The sequence below is a fragment of the Lithobates pipiens genome, unplaced genomic scaffold (genome assembly GCF_037356315.1).
Source record: "Lithobates pipiens isolate NorthernLeopardFrog02 unplaced genomic scaffold, aLitPip1_a1.2 Scaffold_23, whole genome shotgun sequence".
Lineage (NCBI taxonomy): Eukaryota > Metazoa > Chordata > Amphibia > Anura > Ranidae > Lithobates > Lithobates pipiens.
Window position 1 is genome coordinate 272,862,037 of NW_027507785.1, and position 16,463 is coordinate 272,878,499.

At 39.8% G+C, this 16,463-nt stretch overlaps 1 protein-coding gene across 4 annotated transcripts in view; it reads left to right on the top strand.

Annotated features, from left to right (window-relative positions):
* COP1 (COP1 E3 ubiquitin ligase) overlaps window positions 1-16,463 on the top strand; it is a 287,714-nt gene that overhangs the window by 58,234 nt on the left and 213,017 nt on the right. For all 4 annotated transcript variants that reach the window (XM_077453195.1, XM_077453196.1, XM_077453197.1 and 1 more), the window contains one exon: window positions 3,071-3,139. In XM_077453195.1, the coding sequence (XP_077309321.1) occupies window positions 3,071-3,139 (69 nt within the window). The remainder of the gene's footprint in view (window positions 1-3,070; window positions 3,140-16,463) is intronic.

Consider the following 16,463-nt stretch of genomic DNA (forward strand, 5'->3'; position numbering starts at 1 on the left):
ATCACAGTCATCAGTCACTGTGTACCTGCCCCTTGGGTTTGCTTCCTCATCTGAGTGAAAAGAATGATACATTGTACAGGAGAGGAATTGTAAAAAATCCCCCAAAAATATAATTAAAAAATAAAGAAATGAGATCAGGTTTGCCAGGGTTATTGTAAGGGCTCATTTACACTTGCTTCGGCTTCAACACACATTAAAGCGCCTACCGCTTCAACATGCTTTGTGTTTTTTAATGAGGCTTCGGTGTTTTGTGAACCTTCTGTGAAGCTTTTTTGAAGCTTGACAGATGCCTGGTGTGTGGCTATCTCATACCTGCAAACAAACAAAGTGAAGCTAAAGCTGAATTAAAGCCCCTCAAAAGCTGCTGGCGTTTCAAGGGAGCTTCATGCGAGCTTTGTCATAGAGTTATATGGAGGCTTTGACAACGCTTTGAAGCACCACTAAAGCGACAATTTTTGAAACGAAGCCGAAGTAAAGTAAATGCATATTGTTAACAGGATTGTAAGCTAACTATTTTATTTAGTGACATGGACTTTGGCATTCAGAGAGCTTTAACAAAGCCTGTGTGAAGCCTTGTTTTGAAGCAAGTGTAATCTAGCTTCTGGGTCAAAGGTCACAGTCCGCAGATTTTGTGTAGAATTAAAAAAAAAAAAAAAACTTTTTTTTTTAATTGGTAGCTATCGATTTGTGTTTAAGGCAGGATAAAAAAAATGCAAAATGCGCACCATTCTCTTTTGGGCTGTACTACGGGTACAAACAACAACCAACATACACCTCTTGTATCGCTGCAGTCGTCAGGAGCAGGAGAAATAACTTTGGGTTGTTCTTTGGCGCTAAATTATGATAACAAGAAATATACAGCTAAATAAAAAAATGTGTGTGTAAAAAAAAATGTGTGTGTGTATACTGTATGTATGTATGTATATATGTATGTATATGTATGTGTGTGTGTGTGTGTGTGTGTGTGTATATATATATATATATATATATATATATATATATATATATATATATATATCTCATTTTGGGACAGTTTTTTTTCCTTTTCATAATAGAAAACAAAATCTAGACATTCCATTTGTCACCAAAAAGCCCAATTTGTCCTGAGAAAAAAAGTGTAATCCACCTGGATGCACAAAGTAGTTGTAGTTATGTAGTTTTACTAACACATGTCAAAGTTGCAACGTGTGAAGGGGCTAATTTCATTACCTACTTTAAAGAGTGTACTTTCAAAAATCGTCAATTTAAATCACTTTTATCCTACCATAAATGTAAAAAACAGAAATAAAATGTGCATATACAAGTGAAATAAAAAAATATTTCACATATACCATACAAGGTATTATTCCCAACAATATAGTGCTGCAAATTTTAAACCACGTTTGCATAAACACATTTTGTCTAAATCCTGATCAATACTAAAATTCATTTGCTAAGTAGTGTCCATAGAATGTGATTTCCACACCATGTCAGTTAATATTGACACACATTCAACTATTCACTTAACCTTGATATGCCTTTTAAAATAGAGTGCTCACAGTTTGCTCCACTCAGTTTGCAATGGCTGCTCACCTTAATTTCAGACCTACATTCTTATACAGGTCTGTAAAGCGCTTCTGTAATAACTACTTAGCTGGTCTTTTCCACTTCTAAACGCCTCTGTCACACTCTCCTGCTTCCCACAGAATTCCTCATGGTCAAGCTAAAGGAATATAATGTCCCATAGTGTAAACCAACTTAACCACTTCCCACCCGGCCAATGCATATATACGGCCGGGTGGGAGCCGTCTACTTCTGATAGGACGTTCAGGAACGTCCTTCAGAAGTAGCGGGATCGCGCGTGCCCGCGCAGCAGCACGATCCTGATGTGCTCGTGTCACCCGGACACGGCACATCTCAGATTGGCAGGAGGGCTCTGTGATTGGCCCTCCTGATAACATGACGGCCGTATCCAATCATGGCCGTCATGTGATGTAAACAGACAGCCGGTTGCTAGGCAATCGGCTCTCCTCTCCTCACACGGAAGTCATCGCTGAGGAGAGGAGAGCAGAACGCTGCAGCCGGCTGATGATCAGTGAGTATGAGCGTTTTTTTACAGCTTTTTACTCACTGATCATCAGTCTAGTGTCAACACACAACACCGTGTAAACGCAGTCCCCACACATGTCCCCAAAACACACATGTCCCCAAATAATAAAAACACATGTCCCTAATAATAAAAACATGTCCCCACATATGTCCCACTAAAATCACATGTCCCAATGATTATCTGCACACATATGTACGTGATCACCTGCACACATATGTACATGATCATTTGCGTACATATGTCCGTGATCACACAAACCAATTATTATACACTTAACGGAATTTTTTTTTTACCAAAAACATGTAGCAGAATACATTTTGGCTTAAATTTTTGACAAAATTAGATTTTATTGGATTTCTTTTAAAATAGAAAAAAGAAAATATTGCTTTTTTTTTCCAAATTTCCGCTTTTTTTGCGCTTATATCGCAAAAAATTTAAAACGGAGTCGTGAATAAATACCACCAAAATAAAGCTCTATTTGTGCGAACAAAATGATAAAAATTTAATTTGAGTACAGTGTAGCATGACCGCGCAATTGTCACTGAAAGTGCGAGAGCGATGAAAGCTGAAAATTGGGCTGGGAAGGAAGGGGGCGAAAGTGCCCTGTATTGTAGTGGTTAAAAACCATGCCTTATTGTATTAAAATGACACTCACAGAATTGAAAAAACAATAAAAAAAAAAAAAAAAAAACAGGCTTGTTTAAAAAGTATGGACTGAGATTTTCTTTTTTTTTAATCATGTAAATGATCAAAGTATATACAGTATGCGCATATATATGCATAGGATGATGTGAAATTTTGACTTTTTTATTATTATTTTTTTATTCATAGAGCTTTAATGGTGTCTTTTGATTGATGTTTTTTTATAACTGGCTGACACTAATACAGAAGTATGCAGTGCTTGTTGAAACATTCTTGTACATGATGCAGGATGATTGAATCTCTGCCATAGAATAAACACTCTAATTATATTCCTCACAGGAATCGCATGCTGCTCAAGTCCAAATCCTCACGGAATTCCTAAAAGTTGCCCGGCGGAATAAGAGAGAGGTAATGTAGCTTAAGCGTTGAATTGTCTAAAGTACTTTCAAAATATACAAAATTCCTCCACACCCTGCATACTATCCTTATTATCATAGTTGAATATAAACAAGTAACCTTCGATGGGTGATTACTGCACAGTTACTTTTTATTTTTGTGGTTTGCTTATATTGGAGGTAAAAAACATAGTGTAGCATGTGTTTTTAGTGCTTTCAAATGCTGCTAAAATCCTACCTTTCAGACATATATTTTGCAGCCACGTAAATAGTCCTTTTCTTTTTGTTAGACCATTGTGCTTACTCTGCACATTTGGCATCTCCCAGCGAGTTACTTAGCCAGTGTATAGAAATTCTGGGTTTGAAATTTGTAGAAATTTATGAAAAAGCTGCTATAAATCTATCCAGCTTTGTATATTAGTTTGCTACATCTGAAAAACTGGTTTTGATTCCTCAAATTTCTTGCTTCATGCCCCTGCTGGTGACGCTGTCAGTGGCACAGTAAGCCTTCAGTGTTCATGTGCAACCACTACAACGTATCTGATAATTTGTAGGAATGGAGGGCATCCGGGCACTACATGCCCATGCATCATTTGTAATGGAATTCTAGATGCTAGGGAAAGGGTCAATCCCTTCACAATGGGATCATACAGACTTGAAAATGTCAGTGTTTTCTTCATGTTAAGAAAACAATGATACATGGAGAAAAGAGCTTAAAAGTTACCCTTTTCATTTTTTTCACTTTCCCCCACACTCTGTAGTGTACATGTGTGTATCTCTCTGACGGTCTGTGCGGTTTTGTGTGCAGGAATACCTATGTAGCAGTGGCGCTATTTGTTTTTTCTTTTTTCTAATGCAACATAAGTGGTTGGTTACTGATATGTATACTTTTTATTTGTGTAATCGGTAAAAGATTGCAGCATGTTATAGTGGTATTAAGACTAACACCTAGAGCTCCCTATACTTCTATTGGAGGGTCTTACTTTACACTAGAGCAGTGGTTCTCAACACCTGTCCTCAGGACCCACTAAGACTCGGTTCACTCTGGGGAAACTTGTCAGTCAACTTAGCCGCCTGACAAGTCGTGCTCCATTCTGTACAACGGAACCGTTCTGATTGGAGCAGCACAAGTCGCACCAACTTAGAAAAAGGTTCCTGTACTACTTTTGGGGCGACTTGCATTGACTTCTAGATCGCCTGAGGCAGTTGCGCTGCAAGTCGCGCTGCCTCAGTGTGAACCGACCCTTACAGGCCAGGTTTGCAAGATAACTGAAATATATATCACAGGTGATATTATTTGCTGCTCAGCGATTGCAATATTCTAGTCTGCATCTCCCCAAGGTAATACTTAAATCTGGTGTGTTAGTGAGTCCTCAGGACAGGAGTTGAGAACCACTGCACTAGAGACATTCGCCAGATTAATTTTTCTTGCTTAAAGCTGAACTCCAGGGAACCTAAAAGTTCTTTCATGCAGTGGGGCTGCTACTGCACTGCGAGGTTATCTTTTCTGTTCTTGTCTAGGGGATTTAGAAAAAGCATATTTACTTATTTGAGCTTTTCCTCTGTGCTGCTTGGCTGATCACTGCAGCCTCTTCTCTCCTATGCTCGGCCTGTTTACGGTCCTCTGGCTTCATTAAATGGAATTAAAGCCACTAGACTTGCCTAGTCTTTAACGGTCCCAGTTCCTTGCCGACACCACCACCTTCTCCCGGGTGCTGGTCTTTGTTCGATTTCATTGGCTGGCGCGGGTGACTTAATTCCTGCGCATGAGTCGCTCATCTGGGCACACAAGTATTGTGTCGGCGACGTAAACTATAATGCGCATGCGTGTACATTCCGCAGAAGGCTGAGCAGTCGGGTAGATGTATTTTATTGCAGACCCGTCTTGTTTTGGCTGAAAATACCTTGCCTGCTTGCAGTCTGGTGTAAAATTCTTTGTTCCATTTTAAAGCGGAGCTCCAGCCAAAAGTGTAACTTACATTCATTTGTTCCCTCCCTCCCTGCAAGGGAGAATTTATAGCTGTGGTACACACTATGAAAATCGCAAGAAAAATTCTGTGCGAGGGATGACTGTTCGATTTTCATATAGTGTGTACACCACTTTCGACATCCAGTGCAGACTTTGTAAATGACAATTTCTGAAGGGACAAACTCAAACTTTTCATGAAACCGAACGAATGAGTTTTGTTTAAATGTGTATTGTTTTCATCCTAGAAACTTCGGATACAAAAGACTTCACATGATCAGTAACAATGTACGAGAATTTGACGTACATTGTTTTCTTCCTTGGTTTCTACTTGGTGTGAAAGGAAAAGCGGATGATCGTTCACCTGATTTTTCTTAGTGTGTGTGTGTGTGTGTGTGTGTGTGTGTGTGTGTGTGTGTGTGTGTGTGTGTGTGTGTGTGTGTGTGTGTGTGTGTGCGCCTACCTTAAATGGGTTGTAAACCCTTGCATCCTATGCATGAAGGTGAAAAAATCTAAAAGCCCCAACGCGTCCTGTCATTGGATGTGATTGACAGCAGCGCGAGCCAATAGCTGCGCTGCTTTCAATCCATCCACTCTAGCCAATCAATGGCCAGGGTGAACGGCAAAGAGGATGTCGGGGTGAGCACGGGACTTTCTAGGGGTCAGGTAAGTAAAACTGGGGGGATGGGGGGGGGCTGATATTGTTAGATGTTTTTTCACCTTAATGGAAAAAACTTTTACCTTTACACAACCTCTTTAACTGAGTAAGCTGAAGATAGAAGCTGATTGGATAATTCTACAGCAGATTCTGCCTGTTTAGTAAATCTCCTCCTTCTTCTTCCTCTTCCTCTTCCTCTTCCTCTTCCTCTTCCTCTTCCTCTTCCTCTTCCTCTTCCTCTTCCTCTTCCTCTTCCTCTTCCTCTTCCTCTTCCTCTTCTTCTTCCTCTTCCTCCACCCTGTAAACTTCTCCTCTAACTTCCTTACTACTAATTATTGCCCTGGATCGCCTGGATAGTAGCAATTGGCTTAAGGTATTTCCTAAGAAGAGGCATAATGAGTTTTCTGAAAGTGTCCTTTTTTTTTTTTTTTTTTTTTGCCACAAGTTTTTGAAAAATGCGGAAAGAATATTTTGCACAAACATGTCAGTAAGATATTTCTTACACGTGGTAAAGGCATGCTTAGGATTATACCACAAAACATATTCTGCTATGCCTCCTGAGTATGCCACATAAAGGGGCCCAAAATCAAAAGACTATACTTAGACTTAAAGTAATACTAAACCCAGTAATATGAAAATAGTTTATCTGCCCCTCCCCCCCCCCCCCAAACAGTACCCACAGCTTTTAAATCTTCTTTTTACATTAAAATATTGCCACTTTATACCTTTTTTGATGATCTGTATACCAGGCTGGGACTGGGTTCTTGTAGGATGTGCTGATGGGTCAGTTCAGACGGCAGGCAGTAACGGGGTCAGTAAACAGGCCAGGCTTAGTACAGGCGGCAGGCGGTGTTGCTGTTATTAGGAACACTTTCGCTGGCTGCACTGACTGGTGACACTGGCAGTGATCAGGAACAGTGTAAAAGGCTGTACTGTTAGGCTCGTTCAGTGGGTTTATCAATGTGTACCCTGTGCGAGGGTCACGTTTACACACATGGGAATGCACAGGTGTTCTGTGCATCCTTGTGCAGGCAGTCCCATTGCTGTCTGTTGGAATGCAATGGGTGTACGGACACAGCATTGTAAATGCCCCTGTCTGGTAAATGGTTTGTCTCAACCCTCTAACTGCTATACTTGCATGATGGCTTTTTCTGTTGAAAAGCAGACATAATGACCAAATCACTAGGTTAAAATAAAAGAAAGCAAGCCTAAAAAAAGAGCACAAATGCAGCTACCACATATAAGAATTATGATTGCAGTAATCTGCCATATAATGTTTGCTTTTGGGTTTAATACCCAGTGGGTAAACAAGCAGTGTTAAAAATGGTTTGAGATTTAACCCCTTTCAACTTACTCCAAAGTTAATAAAAATTGGTTCCTCCATGAGTGAATCATTGTGGATTAAAGCACATCTATCATGAGGTCTGCCGTTGCTGGCTGCCTGATCATATTCCTAATGCCTCAGTCTGGCGTCAATACGTTTTTAATTACGCATCTAGTGCAAGCATGCAGTCCTAAAAGCATGCATCAAAGTCAGAATTCCTGATCTTTAAATGTGTTTAGGGTCATTAAAAAAAAAAATGCTGAAACTGAAGCAGCTGCTTAACAGCTAGCATGTTAATAATGAGATGTCAAAAACGCTCTGCACCAAATATCTCACGTCAGTTTCCTTTTAAATGTAAAGTAGCCAAGGTGTCATTTTTTGATTTATAAAAGTTTTTTATATATCCATATACACAAGTTGTCTGTTGTAGTCTAGCTGCTCTTTATTGGAACACTAGCGCGTTATATATTTTTTTACTTTTTTTTTTTTTTTGTTCTTTTGATTACTTGGTGTATTGGACACTTAAAGTGATATTAACCATTTAAACTGGTTGTAAACTCTCATGTTACACTTAAGCTCATTCTAATCTAAGCAGATAAGGCTGGTTCTCCCCTTGTAACTGTAGAAGACCTCACATGGGGAGTGAAACAGGGCATCACATCTGCCTCTATGAACTGCGATTGAGATAGAGGCTTGGCTTACACACGCTTACACACGCTTGCATGAGATTTAGACGAGTACAAAGGAAGGGTGGAAATTACGTCCGCACAAGATGCAAAGATCAGTAGTAAAGCTGCTGATTCCCGGAAGAAGATAAAGAAATTTTTTTTAACTTGTACACAAAGTCTGAAAAATATAGGCCCGGTGCTTAAAGAGAAAGTAAACCCTGATGGGTTTACTACTTCTTTGTCTCTCTGCAAAGCTAAAGCATAATGGGCTACTATGCATCACTTACCTGACACAGGAGCCAGCGATGTCACCGCTGTCCCCTGTAGCACGGAGCGTCCATCTTCTTCCGAGTATCGCTGCTTTGGGCCACTCACAGCACCGGAGCAGCAATGACGTCACTTCCTCGCATGCGCACGGGAGCCGCCACTAACGGCATATCGCCATTAGCAGCAACATGCTGCTAACGTCGATAGTGCGCCTGCGCGCCACTGTCTATGGCATATGCTTCTAAACTGTGTAGGTTTATGAGATATTTCTTGGACCTACAGGTAAGCCTTAATCTAGGCTTACCTTTTAGGTCAAAGTGGTTTATAAGGGGTTTTTTAATCTAATTTAGCAATGTGTATAAATGCCTTGCACATTTAGAAATGTGTGTGTGTGTGTGTGTGTGTGTGTGTGTGTATATATATATATATATTATTATTATTATTATTATTATTATTTTTTTCAGACACCCTAGAGAATAAAATCATTGTAATATTTTGTCACAGTATTTGCGCAGCGGTCTTGCAAGCACAACTTTTTTGGGGGAGAAAAAATACACTTTTTTTTTAATTAAAATAATATAAAGTTAAAAAAGTTGACCCAATTGTGTTTTTTTTTTTTATTATTATTTTTTTTTTTTTTTATATTGTAAAAGATCATGTTACGCCAAGTAAATTGATACCCAACATGTCACGTTTCAAAATTGCACCCACTCGTGGAATGGCGACAAACTTTGACCCTTAAAAATCTCCATAGGCAATGTTTGAAAACTTCTACAGTTTACCAGTTTTGATTTAGAGGAGGTCTAGTGCTAGAAATATTGCTCTTGCTCGAGTGATTGCGGTGATATTTCACATGTGTGGTTTGAACATCGTTTTCATATACGGGAGCGTATTGCGTCTGCTTCTGCGCGTGAGCTCGGCGGGATGGGACGCTTTAAATCATTTAATTTTTTTTTTCTCATTTTAATTTTATTTATTTTGGCACTTCATTTAAAAAAAAAAATCTTTTAGGTCACGTTTATTCCTATTACAAGGAATATAAACCTCCCTTGTAATAGACAAAAACTCCCACCCCTGATCTTGTGGCGAATCTGCTGCTGAGACCACTTTTATCTGAAAGTGGGCTGCCCGTTGTTGAAGAGGATACCAGGGTTATGGCAGCTATCTGCTCAGGTAAGTATGAGGGGTTCTGTGCTACACACAGAATGCATGATGATAAAAAAACCTTCTACCTTTACAACTCCTTTAAGATCCATGTACTTTTTCTTTTTTTTTTTTTTTTTGTCAATATCTGGGATGTTTATGGCTTTTGATTGGCCCAGTGCTTTTATTGTTGAAGTTTGTAGTATAACTTTCTGATCAGGTCAAGAGATGCTAAACAGATGCTTGGTGTCTCTCATCTGACAGAGCAGTGGATTGCATAACTCCCTGCCTTGTCTTTCCAGTTTCTTCCATTCCCCTTTCAGCTTCGTATATTTCCTATGTTTTGGTCAAGAATAATTAAAAACAAATGACCGAGTAGAAGTGATATTTATATTGGCAAGAAAATCACTTAAAGTAACTCCCTCTACACCCCTGAAGATAAACATTCTGTTGATGATATAACCTTCTTAAATGGAGTTCCTTGCTTCATTTGTTTAAATTTCTTTCATACGTTTTCTTCCAACTTTAGGAAATAGTCTTGCGTCTGTTTGGGTTTCTAGTTTTGGCTTTCAAGGAGCTTATTTCTTTCTAGAAAGATAGGACTGTGTCCAAAATTTGGCCGCTTGCTCATTTAACCCTTGGACCTCTATTTTTTTCCAAAAAGCCCGGAATGTGCGTAAGATATGTTTTGGCCATCTTTAACATGTCATGACCCAAAAATTCCTCAATAGTCTGCTTCAGTCTCAAATGAGGTGAAATGGGTTCCTGGGGGTCGTAGAGGATAAACATCTTTTACAATTCATTATGTCGTACTGTTTCTGAGTTGTAATCACACTGAGGGTAGTTGTATACATTTTGTGAATGTTTTCTATGCACTTTTTGATGATGTACGTCATTGTAATCAACATTTTTGTGTTTGACGCACTTATAAAACTTTAATCCCAGCAGTTTCTTGATGCTGGAAAACGGCTAAACAAATGGGCACTGGAGAAGCAAATACTGCAATATTTGTTCTAAAGATTCTGGTAGAAGTTAAAGAGCCCCAGTCCCATATTAAAATACATCTAAAGGCTCCCATATTACAAGTCCCAAATCCAGCTACTGTCTGATGCACACGTCTTTATAGGGTAAACAGAAATCTTCCTTTTACCTTCCCTGACTAGAGATGGGAAGGCCTGGGGGAAAAAAAACTGAAAAAATTTGGAAAAAAAGGTGGAGTTTGCTTTGAGAATTTTTTGTTTTCTGAAGAATCTGAAAAAAATAAATATCTGACAGCATGGTATTCAAACTATATACCATGGAGACCTTAATTTAATATTTCTGAGACTTTATGGAAAAGGCAAATTACTGTAAATTCTTTCAGCTGAAGACAATCAAATCCTGGAATTTTAACAGTTTAAGTAATACTGTACTTCTCAGTGCAGTTCTCAAATGAGAAATATTCATTTCTGTCAGTAGGGGGCACTGCAGGGGAAAGGCCCCAGTTTAGTTGGCTTGCGGGCTCCATTTTCTACCTCCTACAGTTGGATGATTGTTGGGATGTGGTAAATGATGGGTTTGGTCCTCTCAGGCCATAAATGACAGGCAAGAGGGTCAATTTGTCTGACTTTTTTATCTTTCTTTTTTAAATGATTCCTGTTAATTTTCCTTACCATCACAGCGTCATTTTTTCCTTATAGTCTGGTCTGTAAATGTGTGTTTTTCTTTTCCTCTTCTCTATAAAATAGGAAGACCAACATCCATAGTTTGTAGACATTTCCACAGTGCAATTTCTGCTGAGAGCAAAGCTGCAATTTACAAATATTGTGAGAAGAAATCTTTTTTTCTAAATGCTACAAGAATGGCAAAACACATCCTGACATGCCAATGATGTCCTAGAGACATTAAAAATAACTTAATTGAGGGGGGGAGGGGGGGCACACGTGGTGCAAAGCTCGATGGAAGCCTGTAGTTGGAGTTCCGGGAGCAGCGGTGTCTTTCAGCGTCTCCCCAAGGCCAAAGAGCCATTATTTTCTCCCCTTTCTTTTTTTGCATGCACCCCAGTGCATGCCAACACCGAAGAGCCAGAAGAAAAGGAAGCCCTCTCAAGGATCTTTGACATATCTACTCCGTGTGCGCGAAAAGGCAAAAATGCCTTAAGATGGCGCAGAGCCGGAAACATTGCAGGCAATGCCTCCTTTAGCAACCTGTCCAGCTCATTCTGCAGACAGTGAGTATGCTCTGCACTTAACCAAAGCCGATCTGGACAAAAGTCTGGCTGCAATCTGAGAAGATGGCCCACAAATTCCAAACGAAGCTTAATAACTCCACCACTGTACTCTCTCGGGAGTTGGTGACTCTGGAATAGGACAGATCTACTTGAAACTAAACACGATCGGTTGCATCTGGCCTATTCAGATCTCAGGTAGGATCACAAGGCCCTTTCTGAGTCATTTACCCAGTTTCATGCCCACCTTCAAGACCTCGTTAACTGGAACGGGCGGAGCAATATTCGCTTAGAAGGGGTCCCTGAATCGGTCATGGATCTATCTAGTGCAGCCAAAAAGCTTTTCCGATCACACTTGCCTGTTTCTCCATCTACAGCTTTTGTATGTGATTGGATTCATAGAGCTTTAAGACCGAAAACTCCCTCCTGAAAACCTTCTAGAGACAGTTTTTTGTGTCCAAAGGACTTTGTTATTAGAGAAGAGATACTCCGGGCCTCACACACAAACCCACATATCAACCTGGACGGGGCCTCTATCCAACTGTATACCAATATTTCTCCTGCTACTCTTGAGAAGCACTGCTGGATAAGGGAGGTTACCACAGTCCTCCAGTCAGCAAGGATCCATTAGAGGTGGGGTTTCCCATAACGGCTCAACATACATGGTCTTTACAGCTGTGGAAGGAAAGGATATGGTGAAATTGGGCCTACTGGAAGCTGACACAGTTCCACGAGTGCTTTCCACTCCATGCCCTTCTGCCATCTGGGCAACGCCTTCACCGAGACTAGTTTTCTGCAGACAATGCCATGATGCAGGAGGCCCGCTGGCCTGAGTTTTCACTGTTCTTTTGTCATTATACTCTGAGCCTTCTCTCTGATTCTTTGCGCCATTTGACAATATTAAGACTTATTTGCTTCGACATGCTTTTAAGAACCAGGACGAGTCCCAAACGGATGGAAGCCCAGCACTGCCCACTTCACTGTCCCCCTACTCCTTATTTGACTCTACCCTGTGTTTGAGCTGTTGAATTTCGGATACCTTGCCATCATCCCTGGACAAATCCCAGCTAAGGCTGGCCTTAATTCCCTTGGGTTGTTTCAAAAAAGGGGAGGAAAAGGGAAAGAAAGGAGAAAAAAATTCCCCTCCAGCCCTAGCCCAATATTGGTTATCTTAAGAACATTTAGTTGAGTAATGGACTGTATAGTCTCATTCATACATTTGATTAGGTCAGGGGTACTCTCACCCTCTGACCCCATGTTTCTTATTTCAAACTGTTCTGTGGTGTTCTTTTTATAGTGAAGCTAAGAAATAGTTTTTTTTTACTGTTAGCCTTTGTTATAAGAATCTATGACAGTTACTCTCGGGGAGCTCCCCTTGGTTGTTCTTGATGGTCTGTTTTGCAACAATAAGGATGTTTTATATGGTACTTGGACTTGAGGATCCTATGTTGCTTTTTCTTTCAGAAACCATGGGTTTACACATAATTTCATCTAATGTTAGGTTTTTAATTCGCCTCAGAAACTTAAAGCATTTTATTAATAAAAGCATGGGTACTGATATACTTCTTTTACAAGAGATCCATTTTTCCACAGGCACCCATTCCTCGTTTTTTGATGAATCATATAAACCATTTTTTCTTCACAACCTATGAGTCCAAGTCTAGGGTAGTAACTATTTTTTTTTTTTTATTAGAAACTCTTTACAATTTGAAGTCCAGAGCATGTTTAAGGACCCGGATAGCAGGTTTTTGATCCTGAGGGACACTATCCAAGGGAAGACGATCACACTTGCAATGGTATATTACCCCTTACAATGCTCAGGCTCCCTTTTTTAAAACCTCCTTTGGTATCCTGGATAAATATTTTGTCCACATTTTGTGTTTGGAGGTGATTTTAGTTTGATAGCACCCCCCACATAGAAGCTTTATAGTTAGCCATGCGAATGATTTTCCCAAAATACTCAAGAGGTTGAGTCCACAGAGCTTATCGGCCCAATGAAGGGCACATAATATAGGGGCTTGAATATGCGTACTCTCTGGTTCATGACAGGTATTTTCGACTTGACTATATTTACTGTACTCCGATTCTCCTGGCCAATTCCTCTTGAGCATTTATCTACATCTGCCTATGGTCAGATCACCATATTGTATTATTTCATGCATATGCCTCTCCCCACAAGCGGGAGCTCTCATGCTTGAACAATACACTGCTTACAGATGCTGACACTGAACCAAATTTCTTAGCGCATGGTAGAATATTTTTCCTGTTAATGTTATTGATGACATTTCTCCATCTATACTTTGGGCCACCCATAGGGTGGTCAGTCATGCACAGTATTTTGATAGAAATGGCATCCACGAAGAAGCAAATGATGCAAGAAATGTGCTCCCTTACGCAGGAACTAGATAAACTATTGTAAGCAAAGTCCCTCTCACTCTCCATAGCCTTACCTAAATAATACGAAGATAGCACTAGATGCTATCCTTTTTGAGGAAACCGAAAAATCACTTAAAGTGGGGTGCCCCTAAAAAAATAAATAAAAAAAATAAAATTTAAAGCCAGCAGCTACAAATACTGCAGCTGCTGACTTTTAATAATTGCACACTTGCCTGTCCCAGGGTCCAGCGATGCGGGGGGAACGATGCCCCCCTCGTACCCCGCTCCGCTCGCAGCGCCATCATTCGTACTGTGGGCACCCGGCTGTGAAATTGCACCCACTGCGAGCGGTGCAGGATGCCGTGATACGCCGCACAGTCACCTGGGACACGTGACAGGTCCCAGATGACTGTGCGGGGCAAGGGGAAGTGATGTCACCAGCCCCGGCAAGGAAGAAGGCAGACTACGAGGGACCCCCTAGCGACAGGTATTTAGAGGTGAGTAATAATTTTTTTTCCCAATTATTTTTAAAGAATTTTAAGCACTTTTTTTATTTTTTGGTGGCAACACCACTTTAAATGGTCGAAGGCACGCTTCTTATTATATAGTAACTCGGCCTCATCAATGTTTTCAAAGAAGCTTCTGCCTCATCGATGTTTTCAAAGAAGCTTCATCAGTCCATCCACCAACCACATGTGTACAAACTCAGGAGGTCTTACAAATTTTTTCGGACTTTTATAAGAAATTACTTTCTCCCCCTTATCTAGTCAGGTCTCTTTAGCCTGGTTGGAGAACCTAGCTCTCCCACATCTCTCTGAAGCACACATTCACTCCCTGAACACTCCTTGCACAGTGGAAGAGATCACAAATATTAATGCTTCACTGAAAACCTCATTAGCCCCAGGCTGGACATTTTTTTTGGTCCTATACTTCAAGAAATTAGTTGATTTATTTATTTTTTGGCCAACTTGCCCCCTCTTGTCTTGGCAAAATGTTTACCCATATTTTGAATGGTCATCAATTTTCCGATGATATGTTATTGGCTTACATGTCACTCCTGCCAAAACCAAATACAGATCATACCCTCCCTGAGAACTTTTTGGGCAGTCTTGGTTATAAACAATGACCTAAGTCTGTTCGGGAGACTATTAGCTGGTCGTTTGGCAAAAGTTATTACATCCCTGATCTGCACAGATCAAACAGGTTTTATTCCTTCCAGACAAATATCCGATAACTTTAGACTGGCCTGTAATGTTCAGGATGCTAACCTGTATTCATGTCAGGTTATGATGCTGAGCCTTGATATACATAATGGTTTTGACATTGTAGCCTGGCCTTACATAGTATTCTTGCCTAGTTTGGCTTCAGGGATGAGTTTGTGCACGGCTTTCGGGCCCTATATACACATCTGTACACCAGTATATGGCTGTTAGGAAGCAATTCTGATTATTTTGTTCTGGGACAAGGCAAGGCTGCCCCCTCTCCCCGTTGCTCTTTGCCCTGGCAATAGACCCCCTGGCTAGATCTTTCACCACAAATCAGGATATTGGTGGGTATGACAAAGGGGAAACAATTTAAATTTGAGCTTTTTTGCGGCTGATGTACTGCTATTTTTGACTAACCCCATGGTTTCTTTACCTTGGTGTCCACACTTGACACCTTTTATGACATTTCTGGTTTAGGAGTGAACTAAATGCACTAGGGCTGCAACTAACGATTATTTTCATAATCGATTAGTTGTCCGATTGTTTCAATTAATTGGCTAATATCCTAAAAAAATTAAAAATAAATAAATAAAAAAGTGGGTCAAATTGATGTTCATTTTCAACCACAGTGACGGGAAAATTTAGAAATAGAAAACTTCTTAGTCAAAGGAATTTTCAGACAATGCATTTGGTTTTCTTTCAGAAATGACATTCATTTTAAAAACAATGTTAAAAACAAGTGAAAATTTCAAGCAAAATTCTTTCATTCAGCGAATGTACAAAGATTTTTCTTCTGAATATTCTCATCTGAAAATTGATCTATGTGGCCAGCATAAGGCTTGCTACACACCTATGCAGTTTGCTTTTAATCTGTTTCTGCAGTGCTTTTTGCTCTGCGTTTTGATTTCTGCGCATGGGATTTTACTGCAATTTGCTTTTTTTTTTTTTTTTTTTTTTGAGCAGATTAAAAAAACACATTGCTGCAAAAATGCATTACATGCTTTTCTGCAGCTTCTCCATTGAAGTATATGGAACCAATAAAGCACCATTTTGCGTTAAAAGTCCCTGACCCTTTCCAATATGAACGTGTCCGATTGGAAACAATGTAAATGAACCGTAGTGCATTTCTGCAAAAAGCACCTATAAACACATAGACGTGAACCAGGTCTAAGAGGTTTAGTAATATAATGGGGATAAAAAACGAAAAATTAGCCCTTTATAGTAGAAAACAGATAATTTTTTTTCTACTAAAGGGTTAATTTTTTTTTACTGTAGAACAGTGAAAGTAATATTTACAGTAGTGATTTGCTCTTTTTGTACTATAAAGGGCTCTTTTTTTTTTTTTTTTTTAACCCCATTACGTTACTGGCCGATTAATCGATTATGAAAATAGTAATTGTAAATAGTAAAAATAGTAATCGATTAATTTCATAATTGATTAGTTGTCGATTAATCGATTAGTTGTTTCAGCCCTAAAATTCACTGCCATGCCAATCAATTTGCCTCCCTCACTGACCACAACAC